This window comes from Brassica napus, chromosome A10 (assembly GCF_020379485.1).
Source record: "Brassica napus cultivar Da-Ae chromosome A10, Da-Ae, whole genome shotgun sequence".
Taxonomy (NCBI): Eukaryota; Viridiplantae; Streptophyta; class Magnoliopsida; order Brassicales; family Brassicaceae; genus Brassica; species Brassica napus.
In genome coordinates this window covers 10,288,522-10,307,974 of record NC_063443.1, presented here as the reverse complement: position 1 = coordinate 10,307,974, position 19,453 = coordinate 10,288,522, and the positions used below count along the sequence as shown (strand labels likewise).

Here is a 19,453-nt window from a genome sequence, read left to right as displayed (position 1 = left end):
GAAGTTACCTCCAACAACAAAAATGTTACTTATCTGTCATGTCTTCAGCTATAGATAATACTCTCTCCGTTTCGAATTAGATATCGTTTTAGAGCAAAATTTTCGTTTCAAAATTAGTATCGTTTTATGATTTCAATACAAAATTTATTGATTTTTTATTTTAGTCTATTTTTCTATTGATTGAAATTTGGTAAATGATGTTTTTATCTAGTAAAAAGATAGATTTAAATGTTTTATTAATCCGTGTGTGAAGTTTAGAACGACAAGTAAAATGAACGGAGGGAGTACATCAAATGATATCATTTCCATCGACTCAAAATCCAATTCCATATGCTATTCGAAGAACTTCAATTTTAAGAGAACACAAATAGTATAAACCAAAAACTATTACACGGTTTCCCCCAAAGAATCAGACCTCATAGAATACAACAGAGAAACATACTACTTACACATTATAAATTACATTCCAAAGCAAACAAATCTCAAACAATCAACAATATAGACTCCCCTCTCTCTCTCTCTCTCTCTCTCAACTAATCTACATGATTCTTCTCCCAAATACAAAGTAGCCATGGCAGAAGCAATTGAAGCAGCTCCTATCAAAGAAACCAATACCAGCTAATCGATCTTCTTCGGATCATTCAAGACAAACTCTGCATACAGATCCTTCAATGCAATCACCACCGTCGTTATCAACGGTCCCATTATAGCTCCCTGCAACAACAAAGAAAACATTACAAAAGCGCCAGTAAAGTTCCTAAAGATTTTATCTACTTTTTATTGTGTTACCTCGAGAGCAGAAGGAAACAGAGTCACTCCACCAATAATACTTAGTCCAGTAAGGTAAGCATTAGACCCTGGAATGTCATCTTGAATCTCTGAAGCGCCATACTCCATCAACACAAGATGAGTCACCGACAAAGTCACTGCAATAATGTATCTTCCTTCCAACACGAGCTGCAACGCCGCTGGGATCGTGGCGAACCAGTAAGGGAAGATCGGTAACAGAGCGCTGATGAATGCGAGAACCGTCGACATGTAAAGGAAATGTATATTGTATAGTCTAAACAATAGCCAAGTGAGACATCCTTGGAAGAACGCGATCTCCGCTGTAGCTAAAAGCACGCCAGAGATAGCCAAGTCTAGGACTTCAACGCATCTGACTCTAGCAGCCGCGTTGATGGGAAGCATGTTCATGACTTGCTCAGTCACACCGCCTGATTCCGACGTGATAAGAATGTAGAGAACCCAAATGAAAACCATTAGCTGAGAGACAAAGTTGAAAAACTCCGCAGCTCCTGAAATGATCGAGGTTCCTATAGAGAAAACGAACTTAGCGCCGCCTCCAACAACGGAAGCGCTGCTTGAGAACACTCTTTGCGATACATCCATGCCTTTAACCGCAAAGCCTTTAGCTTTCTCCACTAAATCCTCTCTAGTGATGATAAGCTCCCTGAAAATCACATCCACCTCCGAGTATATCTGACTCCACTCCCGGTTCTTAACCCGGTTCCTCAAACTCATGAGCTTCTCAGTGTACGGAGACGGAGCTATAAGCGCGGTGGACGGCGTCGACGTGTTCTGAGGATGCCCGATCACGAAATGCTTAATCCCAGTGACTAACTCCGTCATGTTATACTGCATTGCCAAACTATCAATCTGCTCAGAAACCGTCTCGTAGAACTGCGTTGAGTACATATCAACCATCCCGGGGACATCGTTCTCATCCATCCACTGCTTGATCCCAATCTTCTCAGCGTAATTGCTCTCCTCCACGTGAGACTTCAAAGAATAAACAGCGTCTTTCCCTTCAACACCGATCTTATAAGAGAAGAAGATGACACCAGTCAAGGAGCCAAGAATCATCAACACAATCAAACCAATAGCAACGATCGTGTTCAGCCTCGTCATGATCCCTCTAGTGAAATAAGCAGTGAAATGACTTCTCCTGAAACTGTTACTCCTCAGGGAAGAAACAGCAGATAAGGTCGAGTCCACATTCTTGGAGCTAAAGAGAAACCCTAAAGAGAGAATCACAAGAGAGCCAATAGCACCAATCCTCTCATAAGCAATAACAAACACACCGAAGGAGACTAACCATTTAACCAACCTCGAGAACCCACCGGTCCTCTTCCTCGCCGTCCTCTTGGGCTTCGATCTCCTGAGAAAAACCCTAAAGCAGACGTTTTTAACATCCACGAGGGATCCGATGAAGACGTTGAAGACCCAGACGGGGACGGCGAGGATGACTTCGGTTAGACCTAGCTTCAAGGGCTCGCTCCAGAAATCGACGAGGGTCTCTTGGATGCCTCTCAGGGGAATCGAACAGAGGATCGCCCACTGGATCGGTCGGAGATACTCCTGCAGGAGTTTTCCGACGAAGTAGAGGACGAGGATGGCGAAGGCGAGGCCGGCGTGGGCCATGGCTATGTAGATTGCGAGACGGGCCTGGGAATCGACGGAGGATAGCGAGGGGCTCCCGTCGGCGGCGGGAGGGTTTCGCGGCGGCGGAGAAGAGGAGGAAGACGGAGGAGGAGGAGAGGGGTCTTGAGGTTTACGCGTTGAGGCGGAGCGGAACATGTCTTGCCAGGCGAGGTTCTCCGGGATGGATGATTTCGTCGTCTCCGAGTCGTACGGGACCAGTTCCATCAATCGATCAAATCTCTCTTCTCTGTCTCTTCTCCTCCGTCTGATTTACAAAAAGAAGTTTCTTTTTTTTTTTTTGAAAAGAAAATGCGTCGCCTTCAAGCTTGAGAGATGTTTTTCAGATAATTATTTTTTTTCTTTTTTTTTTTTAGTTTACCAGATGATAATTGAATGTTTATGATTGGCTATTAGTGGAGGAGACAGAAGGAGATGAATTATTTTAGTAACTCGGAATTACGGAAGTGCCCTTACCGACGACGTAGTCTGTGACCACGACGAGACGACCACTTTATAAAGTTCCCTGATTGAACAATATCGGTAACTAGATAACATTATAAGAATGTGGTAAAACCTATATGTTTATTCGATGTTTGTAACTATTTTAGAATGTAAATTTAAATTATATCAATTGACTGAACACAAGTTGTCAACCAGAATGCCACATGATTCGAACATGCTAGCCTATACTAAACACGGCAAAGCCAGATATTTAAGGCAAGTCACAATCTAACACGTTCTCGTGTCTCTTTGATGTGTAATAAAGCGAAGTATTTTATATGACTATATCCCAAAACAAGCATTCTTTACCACCTTTTACACCAAAACGTGTGCTTACCATTCTATTCTTATCTTTGCACGAAGTTCCTCCTTTTAGTGATTGTAGTGTAAGATATGGTTTCATTTCTACACGAGTGCAAAGCAATTAGAAGAAAAAAAAAATTCCCAATAAAAATATAAAATTATATTAAAGACGATACTGGTGACATTTGAAATCTTCTATTAGATAAATTGCCCAATAATTGTATTTACAGGTAGCAAGTATGAAGTATCAATGTATCATGCAGTATCCTTATGTAATGACTTAGTTGATGGTCCTCATCATGGAATTTCTTCACCGGTAAAACAGATGGCTTGTAAACCGGCCCAGTTGACTGACAAAATGTTAGATTTGGATCAATTCAAAACAGGCCTAATCAGTACTCTTATACTCCAAATAAACTTTCATATAAAAAGGAAGGCTTGGTTTTGGCCTTTCAGAGTTTCAGGCTTTTAAAATCTTTGATTGTTCTACAGTTTTCTGTATACGTTTTGTCACGAAAAATAAACAGTTAACAATTACTCCCTTTTCCCTTTTCTCCTTACAATTGATTTATTATCATCAAAATAAGTTTTGGCCATTGTTTTTTTTTTTTTGAAAAAAGGCTTTCATATTTAAATTGCAATGCTGAAAATAAAGTTACAAGGCTATGAGTTTTGACATCATAGAGATCAAAGTAAAGCTTGGGAAAGAAAAATGATTGACAAAATCATATGGAGCTAGAGAATTAAAGCAAAACACTCTGAGCATTTGAAGAAATTGAGAGAGGGATTAGCTCACTAAATAACTTTAGTTTTGGTCTCCGTGACGACCTCTGCCTCGGCAGCCCCGGCTTTTGCGACCTCTTACCGTGTGCCATTGCATATCTTGGACCTTCTGAGATGGTTTCAACTCTCTTCCATGTCGTGATCGTTGAGCCATTTCATATTCATTAAAATAACCTGTACAATCACCTGTGAAAGGAGTAAAAGACAAACCTCCAGAAGTAGATGGTGGAATATCATTTGAAACTTTGGGTGGGGGCGTTAATAAAACACTCTCAGTGACTGGAAAATCTCCCAAAATAGCTGCATGGTTTTGTAACATCCCGAGTTGTGATATGTGAAAAGGCTTAAGAGAATTGATTTGGCTACCTATATCACCAAAGTTGACTTACCTTTTCCGGAACACATCCTGAAAGAACTCCAGAGTTAAGCGTGCTTGAGCTGGAGTAGTGGAAGGATGGGTGACCTATCGGGAAGTGATTCGCGTTAGCGTGCGAGTGAGGCCAAAGCATGGGAAAAGGTCGGGTGGTGATTGCAGGGTCAGTAAACAATGATTTCGAGCCTTGGAAAATTAACGACCGGCCGTCAGGTGGGATGGGGCCCACGGGTCGAGAGAGCGGGCGTGGGTGGCCCATTAGCCGTGGACGGGTCGGGGCGTTATAAGTGGTATCAGAGCTGGTTAGCTATCTCAGTTCCGACCTGAGAGGCATCTTGAGACCTGTCGGGGGCGCAACGAGGACGTTGCGTTCTTTGAGAGGGGGTGAATTGTAACATCCCGAGTTGTGATATGTGAAAAGGCTTAAGAGAATTGATTTGGCTACCTATATCACCAAAGTTGACTTACCTTTTCCGGAACACATCCTGAAAGAACTCCAGAGTTAAGCGTGCTTGAGCTGGAGTAGTGGAAGGATGGGTGACCTATCGGGAAGTGATTCGCGTTAGCGTGCGAGTGAGGCCAAAGCATGGGAAAAGGTCGGGTGGTGATTGCAGGGTCAGTAAACAATGATTTCGAGCCTTGGAAAATTAACGACCGGCCGTCAGGTGGGATGGGGCCCACGGGTCGAGAGAGCGGGCGTGGGTGGCCCATTAGCCGTGGACGGGTCGGGGCGTTATAAGTGGAAACAAATTGTAACACCCGTATTTTCCAAAATAAAATAAATAAATATAAAGTCCAAAATCTCCATTTATTACTTCTCTAAAGTCAACTCCAAAGTCGTAAATCCAGATAATATAATAAAACCTGAAAATATCGATAAAATCATAAAAACCGCAAGTCTAGAAATTAAAGAGATAAAACTCCCAAAGCACCAATCCGATAGTAATCACTCCTGCTCGTCGGTCTCACCTGAAAGGGGGAAGAAAGAGGGGTGAGTAACAGGGGAGTTACTCCGTGAGGTATGGGATGCTAAACCACAAACCACTGACTCAGTACATAGCACTACGACTATGTAGGCCTAGCTCTAGCATGAAACAAACACAGTGTCTAATACACCACATAAAACATCAAATGCGCTGCATAACTAGATCACACACCCTGCATTCTCCTTATACGGATATAAATATATAACTCTATGCGCCGCTAGTACAAGAGTCCATCCTTGTACCCCGCAATCACCTATGCGCCGCTAGTACAAACGTCTTTGTACCCCGCAATCCCTCATACAATGCGCCGCTAGCATAGACGTCTATATGCCCCGCAATCTCCATACAATGCGCCGCTAACACAAACGTCTCTGTGTCCCGCAATCTCCACACAATGCGCCGTTAGCACAACATCTTTGTGCCCCGCAATCTCATAACAGACTTATGTATATACATATATAAATAACAGTTCTTAATTCATTCAATTCAGTCAACCGTTGAATCTTCTATTATCCTATTTCCGGTTTAACAATCAATAGTAATAATAAACAAACAAGACTCTCAAACAGACTCAATTCACAGAGACGGATCATGTTTCGAAACTAAACTTTCCATAATAGTAGTACTAAACTAGCTCGGGATTTAATGGGATAGCCCTCACCTTAGCCACAGGCTGAAATGAACAACGGAAGATGCGGTCAGCTGAGGTCAACTGCAACACGAGAATCAACGACTTAAGCTCAGCTTCTCTGGAAATAAGTTTCCTAAAATGGAAACTTTCCTAAAATGAAACCTCTCCTAAAATAGAAACTTTCCTAAAATAGCAACTTTCCTAAAATGGCAACTTTCCTAAAATATTCCTATAACTAGAAATAAGGAGGCAACAAACTTACTAGAAAATCCGCCGGAAGCTCGTCCAGAAATCTCACCGAAAGCTCGTCCAGAAATCTCGCCGGAAGCTCACCCGGAACTCCCACCGGAAAATTCACTAGTGACTGGTCGTCGAATAATTCAACAACAACTCGTCACACGCAAAGAAATACTTTGACTTGATGAGAATAAAGAGAAAGGATGGAGTTTCTTATATAGAAGAAGGGAAGGGAGGTAGGTTTTCTAAACATCCAATGTGGGACAAAGTAAAAAGAGAGAATTAGACTTTAATTTTAATAAAGGCCAAACTGGCCCACCAGAAAAATCTGGGTCGTTACAATTCTTCCCCACTAAGAAGGAATTCGTCCCCGAATTCAAATCCTGAGTCGAGAAAAGGAATAAGATGTCTTCAGCATGAATTAACTTTGTTATAAAGACGTTTGTTCGTTGTAGACACTCCAAACTATGTGGTCCTCCCATATCAAATAAGGTGAAATCTCTCATACTCAGCCGCTACTGATCTTAAGCACAACTTTTTTTCTTAAACACATGATAACCGCAAAAGACAACATGCACAAACGTAAACTACCAAAGTGAAAAGATACATACCATCAGCCGGCTCAACTCTCTCGTTGCCTCTTGCAGCAAATACTCGTGGTGCGATAGCCTGGCGCTTAGCTGGTGATAAATTCTCTACACGTCCCCCCCTCGGGCAATCCCTGAAAATGTGACCAGGCTGGCCACAGCCATAACACTTCTTTGAAGCCGCTGCTAGTGTCGTTGGTGCTGTAACCTGTCCGGTACCAGTACCATCCACTTTTGTAAATCGACAATACTTGGCCACATGGCCTAACCGCCCACATGCAAAACACATGACGCAATCTCCAAAATGGTAGCGATGGCAGCGCTCACAACTGGGTGTTCCTGACTGATCCCCTGCCATGTTCGGTGACTCTAAAGTTCTTTCAGTCTTAGGTTGGGCCTTAGAGTACTTCTGCTCCTCTGCAATACATGCCTCCTGCACAACAGCCTTCTCTACCAGATCCTCCAAGCTCGTGTAAGTAACCATACTGCACCTGCCGCGAAGATCAACTCGCATCCCATCTAAGAATCTCCTGATCAAGTCCTCCGCATCAAAATTATTACCAGCAAACAAGCGGAGTTGGCAACACTCCCGCTCATACTCTCTGACACTCCTAGTACCCTGCCTCAGATGCTCAAAAGCATTCTTCTTCTGGTGCAATGCTTCTCTAGGAAAATACTTCTTGTCGAACGCAATGAGGAAATCCTCATAAGTCATATCGCCATCACGCATCGATTGCACTCCATCCCACCATACTAATGCATCCCCACGCAGATACAACTCTGCGATATTAAGGCAAAGGCGCAACGGACAATTGATAGTCTGCAGACACGTAGCTAATCTATGCTTCCAATTATAAGCCTGAAAAGGGTCTATTGTTCCCCCAAAAGTCTCCAAATCCACAGTTTTCATCTGTTTCATCACCTGCATAAGCGTCTCATCAACCTCAGGAACCTGCTGAATAGGGGGCTGCTGCTGCCCCTGAACCTGAACTGGTCGAACCAGATGAATAGGGAGCTGCTGATGCCCCTGAACCTGAACTGGCGGAACCTGCTGAGCTGCAGCCATCTGCCTAACCACTTCTTGTGCAGCTACTCTAGCAGCCTCCTGGACAGCTTGCTGAACTGCCTCATGTGCAGCCTGTCTGGCAGCATCCTGCACCATCTGCCTAAGGGCATCCTCATCAATCGGTGGAGCCGGTGGCGGCACATTCTCATCTCCACCCTCTCGTGAAGCACTAGCGGACTGAGTGCGAACAACTCTCTTACGCGGCGGCATCTGAAAGGAAAAAACACCTCAATAAACTTCTGCCGAAACCGAACACCAACGATTCTAGACACAATACCAAACAGAAAGGTGCTATTTACTTTTAGTTTTAAAATCCCCATATTCCCAAAATATTTTAAAAATTGTCTAAAACCGATTAAAAACCGAGTCGAAACCACGTCCCAACAAATCGCCATCCCGGGTCAGAGCCGGGACGGAACCCCGCTCTGATACCAAATTGTAACACCCGTATTTTCCAAAATAAAATAAATAAATATAAAGTCCAAAATCTCTATTTATTACTTCTCTAAAGTCAACTCCAAAGTCGTAAATCCAGATAATATAATAAAACCTGAAAATATCGATAAAATCATAAAAACCGCAAGTCTAGAAATTAAAGAGATAAAACTCCCAAAGCACCAATCCGATAGTAATCACTCCTGCTCGTCGGTCTCACCTGAAAGGGGGAAGAAAGAGGGGTGAGTAACAGGAGAGTTACTCCGTGAGGTATGGGATGCTAAACCACAAACCACTGACTCAGTACATAGCACTACGACTATGTAGGCCTAGCTCTAGCATGAAACAAACACAGTGTCTAATACACCACATAAAACATCAAATGCGCTGATAGTGCATAACTAGATCACACACCCTGCATTCTCCTTATACGGATATAAATATATAACTCTATGTGCCGCTAGTACAAGAGTCCATCCTTGTACCCCGCAATCACCTATGCGCCGCTAGTACAAACGTCTTTGTACCCCGCAATCCCTCATACAATGCGCCGCTAGCATAGACGTCTATATGCCCCGCAATCTCCATACAATGCGCCGCTAACACAAACGTCTCTGTGTCCCGCAATCTCCACACAATGCGCCGTTAGCACAACATCTTTGTGCCCCGCAATCTCATAACAGACTTATGTATATACATATATAAATAACAGTTCTTAATTCATTCAATTCAGTCAACCGTTGAATCCTCTATTATCCTATTTCCGGTTTAACAATCAATAGTAATAATAAACAAACAAGACTCTCAAACAGACTCAATTCACAGAGACGGATCATGTTTCGAAACTAAACTTTCCATAATAGTAGTACTAAACTAGCTTGGGATTTAATGGGATAGCCCTCACCTTAGCCACAGGCTGAAATGAACAACGGAAGATGCGGTCAGCTGAGGTCAACTGCAACACGAGAATCAACGACTTAAGCTCAGCTTCTCTGGAAATAAGTTTCCTAAAATGGAAACTTTCCTAAAATGAAACCTCTCCTAAAATAGAAACTTTCCTAAAATAGCAACTTTCCTAAAATGGCAACTTTCCTAAAATATTCCTATAACTAGAAATAAGGAGGCAACAAACTTACTAGAAAATCCGCCGGAAGCTCGTCCAGAAATCTCACCGAAAGCTCGTCCAGAAATCTCGCCGGAAGCTCACCCGGAACTCCCACCGGAAAATTCACTAGTGACTGGTCGTCGAATAATTCAACAACAACTCGTCACACGCAAAGAAATACTTTGACTTGATGAGAATAAAGAGAAAGGATGGAGTTTCTTATATAGAAGAAGGGAAGGGAGGTAGGTTTTCTAAACATCCAATGTGGGACAAAGTAAAAAGAGAGAATTAGACTTTAATTTTAATAAAGGCCAAACTGGCCCACCAGAAAAATCTGGGTCGTTACAGGTTTGTATTAAGCGGAGCATTTTCAGACAAGGCTGAATTGCTAGAAGGAGTGTCTGTTACTGTTGCTTTAAATATGGTGGCTGGAGTAGATGGTTCTGACTCAGTAATTGTTGGGAGGATCTCAACAAAGGATGAAGGTGTAGAGGCTAGTACTTGGCCATCAGATACTGATGTAGAGTTCAAAGTAGCAACTGATGAAATAGGCAATGCTTCCATGGCTTGAATGACTGTGGTCGAGACTGAAGTGGGTGGAGCATGGATTGAACCAATATTCACAGTAGGTGAAGGAGCCATAAAAGTAGGGATATTTTCTGTGTCTGATGGAATGGCAACATCAGGAGTTCCTGTGACTGACGCAACGGCAACAACTGGAGTAGAAACTGTCAGTATAGTGGCTGAATCAATATTTGCCACAGTAGCAGAAGCAGAGATACTCGTACCATCTGGAATAACTTCAGGGACAAAAACAGAAGGGTAAACACTTGCAGCAGGAAGCGAAGCTCCCATTTGATCAGTAGACGAATGAGTCGAGTTCCTAGGCTGAGCAGATTTTTGCAGACATCTTGAGTCTTTATGGCCTAAGTGTCCACATTTACCACATGTTGTTGGGATCCATGAATACTCTACATCGACCAATTGTATAGTACCTCTTTTCTCATTCAAAGCGATTTTCTGCGGAAATTGTTTGTCCAATTCGACTTCCACCAAGATTTTGGCCTCACCCATGAGTGTAGGATCAAGTCTAGGCTTGTTTGTCAGCATTGGAGCTCCCAGGGCAGAAGCAATTCGGCTTATTCCTGTAATAGAGTATAACCTGCTGGGGATATTGTTTAGAGTTACCCAAACTGGAATTGTGGAAAGTTCAGGAAGAGATAATGAAGCTGCAGGACTCCAAGGAGCTACAAACATCAAGCAGTCATCCACATGCCATAATCCCCTCTGAAGAATCCAAGAACGCGTAGATTCATCTGGAATGTGGAATAAAAAAGAAGATCCACCTAGTTTCCTAGAAAAGATTCTGCATTTCTTACCCCAAATCCTATTAACTACGGCATGAACGAGCCCACCTGACGGAATGGAACAGCGATGAAACTGTCCAATAATGTACTCTTTCTGATTTTCAGGACCATGAAGGAGAAGTTTGCTCGGGATTGTTACCATTGGAGTACCATCTTCCAAGTATGAGGGAGATGTTGTTCTGTAGAGATTCCTGGTAGACGGATTCATCTTCGCGGCCCAAGGAAATCGAAGATTTCCATCTTCCTTTACTTCAGGAGCAGGTAGCTTTGGCTTGACCAGAGCTTTGTTAGTAACTCTGTTTGTCAATTGTGGAGCTCTAGTATGATTTTTTGCAGAGCGATGCTGGCCATCAGAGAGAGAAGGCCAGTGAGACGGGGATGATAGTTCCTGAAGAAGATTTGATCCAGCTTCATGCAGAACATCTACCGCTGATGGAGAGGATAGATAAATCCTTAAAGGTTTTTCCCAGGCTCCGAGAGAAGGGGAAGAGGCTACATCAGATTTCTGAATAGTTTCTGTAGTAGAAGAACCCTCAACAGTGACTAGGTTTTGCACGATAACTGAATCAACAGGAGCTACTGTGGCAGTAGAGTCTTCATTAACATCTTCTCCTCCTGCATCTTTGTAGTTCTCAACTTGAGGCACACTAGAATCAATCTTTGGAGGCTCTGATCCGACAAAACCCTTAACAGCAGGGTTTTGGCCTGAGTTTTGGTCTGATGGAGATTTTACGGCAGTAGCAACAAACCCATCAAAACAAATTGAAGAAGCTGGTACTTGCAGAGAACCAGTTGAAGAAGAACGGCGGAGTATGGTGAACATTAAGCCATTGTCAGGTTTTACAATTAGATCTTGGGGTAGGAGAGAAGATGCCATTGAAGGAGATTGAAGAATTAAAAGGTAAGATCGAAGTTGGAGTTTGAAAGGGGAGTCCACCGGAACAATATCAAACCGGCAGAGCAGAGACGACGCCTCGCGAACAGCGAAGCCGCCGAGAGGAGATCGAAGTTTTGGCCAATTTTGATGCGAGATATAAGAGGGAAATTCATAAAAATGGAAGCCATTTTGAGATATGAATGTAAACCTATTATTCATCGTTACTAGTTTGAACTTCCATCTTTGGGGATCTTAGCAATTGTTGTAAACCTGTTCGAAAATGCGGCCGCGTTACCGATTTTGCGGCCGCTTAAGCGCTACTCGTTTGTTTGATGAGCGTGGCGATTATCATCAATTCGGTTGCTTTGTACAGTAACCCACCTAATCCATGTGTATAGCGTAGAATAAGATAACGCAGCGTTTAATTGTCTAAAACCGAGTAGTTGAAATCTAAATTATTTTACATATGCTCCTTTCTCTCCTCGGCTGGTGCCGTCTCGGTCTTCGTTTCCAAGCAGTGGTCCCATCAACAGCAATCTCTCCGTATCTCCGTTATTCATTGCTTCCGGTTTCATGGTTTGTATTAGGACCGTTGGTTAAATGTAATTAACTGTAATAAGTTCATCAAATAGTTGGATTGATGTGTTTTAGTAGAGAGAGCGTTAATCAATTGTGCAAAATATCAAAAGAAACTGAAACATGCTTCATGCAAAAAAATGGTTGACGGCTTAAAAATAATAACAGAGATAAGTTTCGAGAAGATGATGGTGGAAAATATCTATTTTACCCTTTATTTATGTTTAAATGAAAAAATTCTCAAAAAATTACACTGTGTTGTTTGAACCCAATACCTCAAGGAAAGAAAGAACTCCAAAAACAGTACACCACATAACATATTTAAACATTCATTAAAATGTAACATGTATATTCCCAAAAATATGGCTACAATAGTTCAAAAACTAGGCTCCGATTAATCCCCATATAATTTCTGAATAAGTGATTCGGCGCTAGATCCGGATCGACTGCACGCGTTACGCCTAGCGTAGTTTCGAACAAGGGTTGTTTTACCAATAGAGTAGCTGCCAAGAAAAATTAGCATGAGACTCAACCCTTGTTCGAAACCGCTACCAACTTCTAAAATCTACCAATAGAGTAGCTGCCAAGAAAAATTAGCATGAGACTCAACTTACAAAACCATTGAGATATAAAAAGAGTACATAAATTTTACCTTTGCATCCAAAGTCCAACTTCCAAACCAAACTCTCGGAAACCGCTACCACCGCAGCCTCATCATTAAGTTTAGAAGTTGGTAGCGGTTTCCGAGAGTTTGGTTTGGAAGTTGGACTTTGGATGCAAAGGTAAGATTTATGTACTCTTTTTATGTCTCAATGGTTTTGTAAGTCGAGTCTCATGCTAATTTTTCTTAATGACATGATGGTTATGACGTGTTTGAAACTGTGGCTTTCTATAAACTAGAAATCTATTTTTATAAAACCACCACTCTCACAAATCCAAGCGTTCTTTATCAAGTCATCATGATCTGTTTTTCCAGTTGAAGTTTCAATGTTCCACCAGAGAAACCACAAAAGGTTTCTTCAACTCAACAGCAGAAAGTCCTTTTACCAAGCCATCACCATCTATGAAGGAGTTGAAGAATCTTACTTGGATTTCTCTAGTGGGTTGAAGAAACTTTTTTGGGGTTTCTCTTGGTGGCGCATCTAATAGTGTCTTGAGCACTTCAACTGAAAAACAGATGATGATGGACACTGGAGTTTGTGAGAGTGGGAAGAGTTTGATTTGATAAGAGTAGAGTTTTGAATCTGATTATTTTTTGGATTTTAGCATATAAGAGTTTAGCGGATGGTATGCAAATGAATTAAGGCAGATCTAGAATCATATTCTGTTTCTGTTGTTGTTTTAATTAATAGTGATCAATTCCATTAGCTTTTTTTATGTAAAGAGTAACATGAATTTTTTATAACTAATATCAGTCTTTATATACTCTTTAATTCCATTGGTTATAAAAATAGATACATGATGTACACTTGTGGAAACTGATTCTATTGTGAGAAAAGGGAAATGAAACGAAGAGATAATTCACTGAGAGTAAACACACAAAAGACAGTTTTTTAGTGATCGTAGATAATCACTATTCTGGATGATGGATCAATATATTTGTATATACATAACAAATTATGTTATCTGTAGTTATTTATACATAACCATGTCTTATGTATAGAACTCACCGGTAACAAGTTATTTTGTGTGATATATTCAATTTTTTTTTAATATCAAATGTGATTGCACGGACAAGATGTGATATTTCAAAGACAAAATGCATATCAATCTCACAGGGAATATGAAAAAAAAAATTTGATGTTATAAGAAAAAGACAGACTCGAGAGACAAACTCAAATTCCAAACTACTAGTCAACCATTCCACTTTTGGTCAACAAGATTGAAACTTGCAGTTTCGTTGACATCCAAGACTATGACGTGGCTAGGATACATGTCAGGAAAAGAGCTAGATGGGAGACGACAGAAATGTTCAGACTTTGTGATGAAAATGCAGAGATCTCCGATGTCTTGAGTGTAAACAGCGTTTCCTTTGTCATCTAGCATGAATACCATTACAGCTTCTGTTTTAATCTTCGCAGCAGTACCGTACATGGTCTTTTTGTACAACTTAACCATGAAAGTTTCATCGGTGGTTCTTGACTCCACCAAGTGCTCGCTCTTACAGCACGTATCCAGAAGCGTTTTGTTGGCCGTGCTCATGAAGGGAATCTTTCTGAACCGCAACCTCTGAAACTTGGCTTGTCGCCATTTTTGTGGAGATTCCATGATGCGATGAGGTGGCCACCAGATCCAGGAATGCGAAACAGATCATCTTTCTTGGAATAAATTACATGGGAGGAGAAGAAGCTAGGGTTTTGGATTCTGACGTCGATCCACTCTGAGTTGGGTCTGAAAAAGCTGAGCTGAGGTCCCAAGAACTTGACAGCCACAATACAATCCTCTTTCTCGGGTGACGATGAGGACATTGCTACGTTGGTGACCATTTGGATTTGGCAATGAGGAAGAGTCACAAGAGGAGGCAGAGATATACGTTTTGGGTTTAAATCAATGTCTCGGAAACCCATCACGCCATCATTCAAAGTAGTTAGCCATCCATTGGATGATATATCGTTCCCATTTCGTTTGTGGGCAACTTCTTTTCCAGAGGAGTGCTGTCACCGGCCCTCCTAATCACCAGTTTTCCCATATCATTTCCACAGGGATCTACGTACATGATGACACAAGGAGGAGTCTGCGGCAAGCAAGAAGATATGAAGCCGTTACAGTGAATTGGAGAAGATCTTACACATACAGGTTTCTCAAAGAAGCAGAGCTTCGAGGGCTGGCTGAGAAGCAGAGACATGAATATATTATCCAGAATAATGAATGTTCTTCGAAGAAAAAGAGATAGCAGGAAGCCCTAATTGAGGATATAGGGGAAGCAACTTGCTCACCAAGTTTCCCATCGAATAAACTAGAGGTCCCTAAACTATATGGTCTTTAGTTTTGTATATTCTTTTTGCCAAAATTCTCTCGTTGACTTTCACAAGTTACGTTTTCCATTTCCTACTGTTTTTATTTTATTTTATTTAAATAAACAAGTCAAAGATGCCAAAGGGAAAATGCATCATGCATAGCAGCAGGAGGAAATAGTCATATATACAAAACAACAACCTTCACTTTTTAAGAGAAACTCTATGTAGTGTGTTATTTTCATATGTAAACAAGTAACAATAAAAAAAATAAAAAAAATATAATGATACTTGTTAAATGACAAATAACTGTAAATAGTTATATTTATCGACATTTATTGGACTTGACACTATACTATGCATTTGATTATTCAAAATGGGTATGAGACAAATAATGAATATAAGCTGATTGACGAGTAAACATGTCCAGCCCTAGTTTTAGACTTATAGTGGTATAGTGACATGATATCTTCTAAAAGATGAAGATCTCAACAATTGTATTTACATGTAACAACGAGTATCACTATACTATGCATTATCCTTATGTTATGATAATTGATGATCCACATTCTGGATTTTCTTACCAGCTTATATATCATATGGAAGGTAAACCCACCACTAACAAATTGGTGGATTTTAGATTTGGATCAATTAAAAAAGGGCTTAAGTAGTAGGCTGGCCGTTCAGATAAACTTTCACATGAAAGGAAGGATTGCTTTTGTCAACCAAACACAACCGAGGTCCTACTCCTAAACATATCGGTGTTACGTTTTAATCGTACTTAATAAAAAAATGTAGTTAAGTGGTGGATCCACAAGTTATAACACACACGCTCTATTACTATTTTTATGTAGTTAAACTATGTAGAGATGGTGACGTGGAGATGTATCTTTTTGTTTTATTATTAGACTATTAGTACGTAGGGGCCTGCCTCCAAGAGTTTGTTGAGACTTAGAAATCTTGGAATTAAAGCTTCTCGATTTCAAGGGGCCAAACGTCGATGTGAAGTCAATTTTTATTCATTTTAAGACTTGGAATTAAGTATCAAAATTGCATCATCTTATCATAAACACACACATCCTTATGCTATACGTTTAATAAACACCTAATACAATCTTCTTCTTTTTTTGGATAACGTAACTAACCCTCAACTTTAAAGAAAAAGGAAATTTTAACGGTACAACTTATTTATTTTTAATTATGGAAATTTTAGAGGTTCTCTTTACTGCTTGACATTTAGAAACCTTGACTTCAACAAATATTTTGCTATCTGAAAACACTACAACGTATCCAAATATAGTTAGTTCAACGAACAGTAGCTAATATGTCATGATATGTTCGTAATCAAATCGGTAATAATGTCAAAAAATAAATATTAAACTATACAAGACACCTAAATATATTTTTAGTTTTATTGGCTAGAAAGAGTTCTGATTAAAAGAAAAAAAGTTCTGATAAATTGAAATGACCATTAAAATTTCGAATGTAATCGCATGTGGATTCTCATAAAACAATACTATTGAAAGATAAAAACCTCGTACCAAGCTGAAGAATAATTCTGATAAACGAGGTAACAAATGAACGTACATCAATCCGACACGTGGCAACACACAAAGTGGACAAATTTCTCGAAAAGGGAAACAAACGTCCCTGAAAATTCCCTTATTTTTCTTAGTTTTCGAGATGAAATAATTTTTCAAAAAATTAGAAAGATACGCTAAATGAAACTGCGTATTGAAGCAACTGCTATCTCTCTCTCCATCTTTCTCTCTCTCTATAAGGGCGCTTGCCTCAGCCGAACACAATCATACCAATCACATTGAATCCAAATATCTCTCTTTCGATCTAACGTCAGAGTTTTTCATTCTCTGCAATCAAAATATGGAAAATGTGATCTGGGTTTCTCATAAGAAGGATTGAAATAATCGGAGATTGATTGATTGATCATTTTTTTTTAATATATTTGCGTGTGATGGGTCTGGTTGATTCCTTGTTTGGAAAAGATGCAAGGAAATTTCTCAAAAGGAAAGACAGTGATGCTGCAGAAGCAGGTGAATCACTCATCATCATCATCTTCCATTTTTTATTTGCTTTCTTTTTATTTTACATTTTTTCTGAAATTCAGAGATTGAAAAAATGATGCTTTATCCTCCTCACATTAAATGATCTGAGAATTTAATGTTGATCACCTGTTAGATGAATTGCTTCTCAAGAAAATGAATCACCTTTTGGATCTGTTTATATATTCTCTTTGTAGGACGAGCTCTGGAAGAACTCAGAAGCTCTTTATACAATGAGCTCAAAACATCAGAAGGAGCTAAACGACAACAACAGAGATTCTGCGGCCCTGTTGTTGCCATGTCTTTTAATTTCGTTGTTGCTGTTGGAATCATCCTCGCCAATAAGCTTGTAAAGCTCACTTCTTTGAATCTGAAATTCTTCCTGTGTCTATGTGTTATTATTAAACTTTGTGTGTTTGCAGGTGATGGGAAGAGTTGGATTCAATTTCCCAATCTTTCTAACGCTCATTCACTATGCCGTTGCTTGGATTCTTCTAGCTTTCTTCAAATCTCTCTCGTTGCTTCCTATGTCTCCTCCATCAAAGACCACACCTTTCTCCTCTCTTTTCTCTCTTGGAGCTGTCATGGCCTTTGCTTCTGGTCTCGCCAATACCAGCCTCAAACACAACAGGTTCATTCCTCAAGACTTGATCTTTTGATTGATCTAAAGCTCTGTTTTCTCCCTTTATCTGATACTTGAAAGCTTTTGTTTTTGTCCGTCCAGTGTTGGATTCTACCAGATGGCTAAGATCGCTGTGACACCAACCATTGTCCTTGCAGAGTTTGTTCTCTTCAAGAAAACCATTTCTTCCACAAAGGTTTTCGCTTGAACTTTTATGATGTCATTACATGGTTTTCTTTTGGGTGCTTACTCTGTTTTCTCTCTCACAGGTTATGGCATTAGCTGTAGTGTCTCTAGGCGTGGCCATCGCGACAGTAACCGATCTAGAATTCAATTTGTTCGGTGCATTGGTTGCTGTTGCTTGGATTATCCCAAGTGCCATCAATAAGATCCTCTGGTCTAATCTTCAACAACAAGCTAACTGGACTGCCTTAGCGTAAGAATCTCTCCCCTTTTGCTTTACTTGAGGTGTAAGTGTCTTAAAAGATAAATACACTTTTTTTTTTGTTGAATGTACGTAGATTGATGTGGAAGACGACGCCGTTTACAGTCTTCTTCTTATTGGCTCTCATGCCATGGCTTGACCCACCTGGAGTTTTGCTGTTCAAATGGGATTGGGGTAACTCTTCTGCGATCCTCGTCTCGGCCCTTCTTGGCTTTCTTCTCCAGTGGTCTGGTGCACTCGCTCTCGGGTTAGTCTTTTGTTCGTTGCTTAGCTATAAAGATAAACTTGAGTTTAATAGTTTGCCTGTGCTTCATTTTGCCGTCATCATCATTTATGAACAGAGCACAAAAACCTAATGAACCTAAACCGGTTCATAGTCCTTACCTAAACCGGAAGGGATGAGCCTAAAAGTTGTGAACCGGTGCTAAAACATCAATTATGTTCCAATTTATTAAACTTTGGTTTAGCTAAATTAAGTTTATATGCCTCTACCTCTGTAGTACTCTTGTAGGCTAAGTTGGTTTTATTTGTAACAGGGCAACCTCGGCAACGTCCCATGTAGTATTAGGGCAATTCAAGACATGTGTTATCTTGCTTGGAGGCTACGTTATCTTTGGCTCTGACCCCGGATTCATAAGCATTTGCGGCGCTGTTGCAGCTCTTGCCGGCATGTCTGTATACACGTGGCTAAATCTTCCGGGGAAATCAATCGACTACAGCTCGAGCAAGCTGCTTCCGAAGCAAAACACAGCCGTTTCGAAACCTAAAGCCGACAGTGACGACGTGGGAAGAGAGAGCGGAGTAGCCCTACTTTCTGTTGAGCTAGATCTCTCGAAGACGACAACTGCAAATATCGTATAGATTATGTTCCTTTTTTAGAAGTTCAGGGTTTAGCTTGTAAAATTCGATTTGAAGTTCCAGCATATTAATTTTGCTATCTAATTGAATTATAGTAAATAATCAAATACAGATCAAAATATGAAGATTTGATTGGGGGGTATATGTTCACAATAATGAAATAGAGGGTGCTTATTTTGAAAGTTCCCTAACTCAGTAATCTTATTGAAATAAACTTTCTGACCTTTTCTATCATTTTAAAAAACTTAATTGAAAATTTAAGA

The 19,453-nt window shown here is 40.5% G+C and overlaps 2 protein-coding genes and 1 pseudogene across 2 annotated transcripts; 1 reads left to right on the top strand and 2 right to left on the bottom strand.

The window, feature by feature from the left end:
• Nucleotides 1–285: 285 nt before the first annotated feature.
• Nucleotides 286–2,799, bottom strand: LOC106371368 (transmembrane protein 245). Its single transcript, XM_013811435.3, has 2 exons — nt 790–2,799; nt 286–714 (listed from the first exon to the last, which is right to left on the bottom strand). Exons 1-2 carry the CDS (start codon nt 2,647–2,649, stop codon nt 619–621), a joined length of 1,956 nt encoding a protein of 651 aa, XP_013666889.2. The 5' UTR covers nt 2,650–2,799; the 3' UTR covers nt 286–618.
• A 10,194-nt stretch (nt 2,800–12,993) lies between these two features.
• On the bottom strand, nt 12,994–16,631 carry LOC125579162 (annotated as a pseudogene).
• Nucleotides 16,632–16,827: 196 nt separating this feature from the next.
• Nucleotides 16,828–19,424, top strand: LOC106397598 (nucleotide-sugar uncharacterized transporter 2). Its single transcript, XM_013838215.3, has 7 exons — nt 16,828–17,256; nt 17,463–17,614; nt 17,688–17,896; nt 17,990–18,083; nt 18,157–18,323; nt 18,409–18,579; nt 18,869–19,424. Exons 1-7 carry the CDS (start codon nt 17,178–17,180, stop codon nt 19,191–19,193), a joined length of 1,197 nt encoding a protein of 398 aa, XP_013693669.1. The 5' UTR covers nt 16,828–17,177; the 3' UTR covers nt 19,194–19,424.
• Nucleotides 19,425–19,453: the final 29 nt, after the last annotated feature.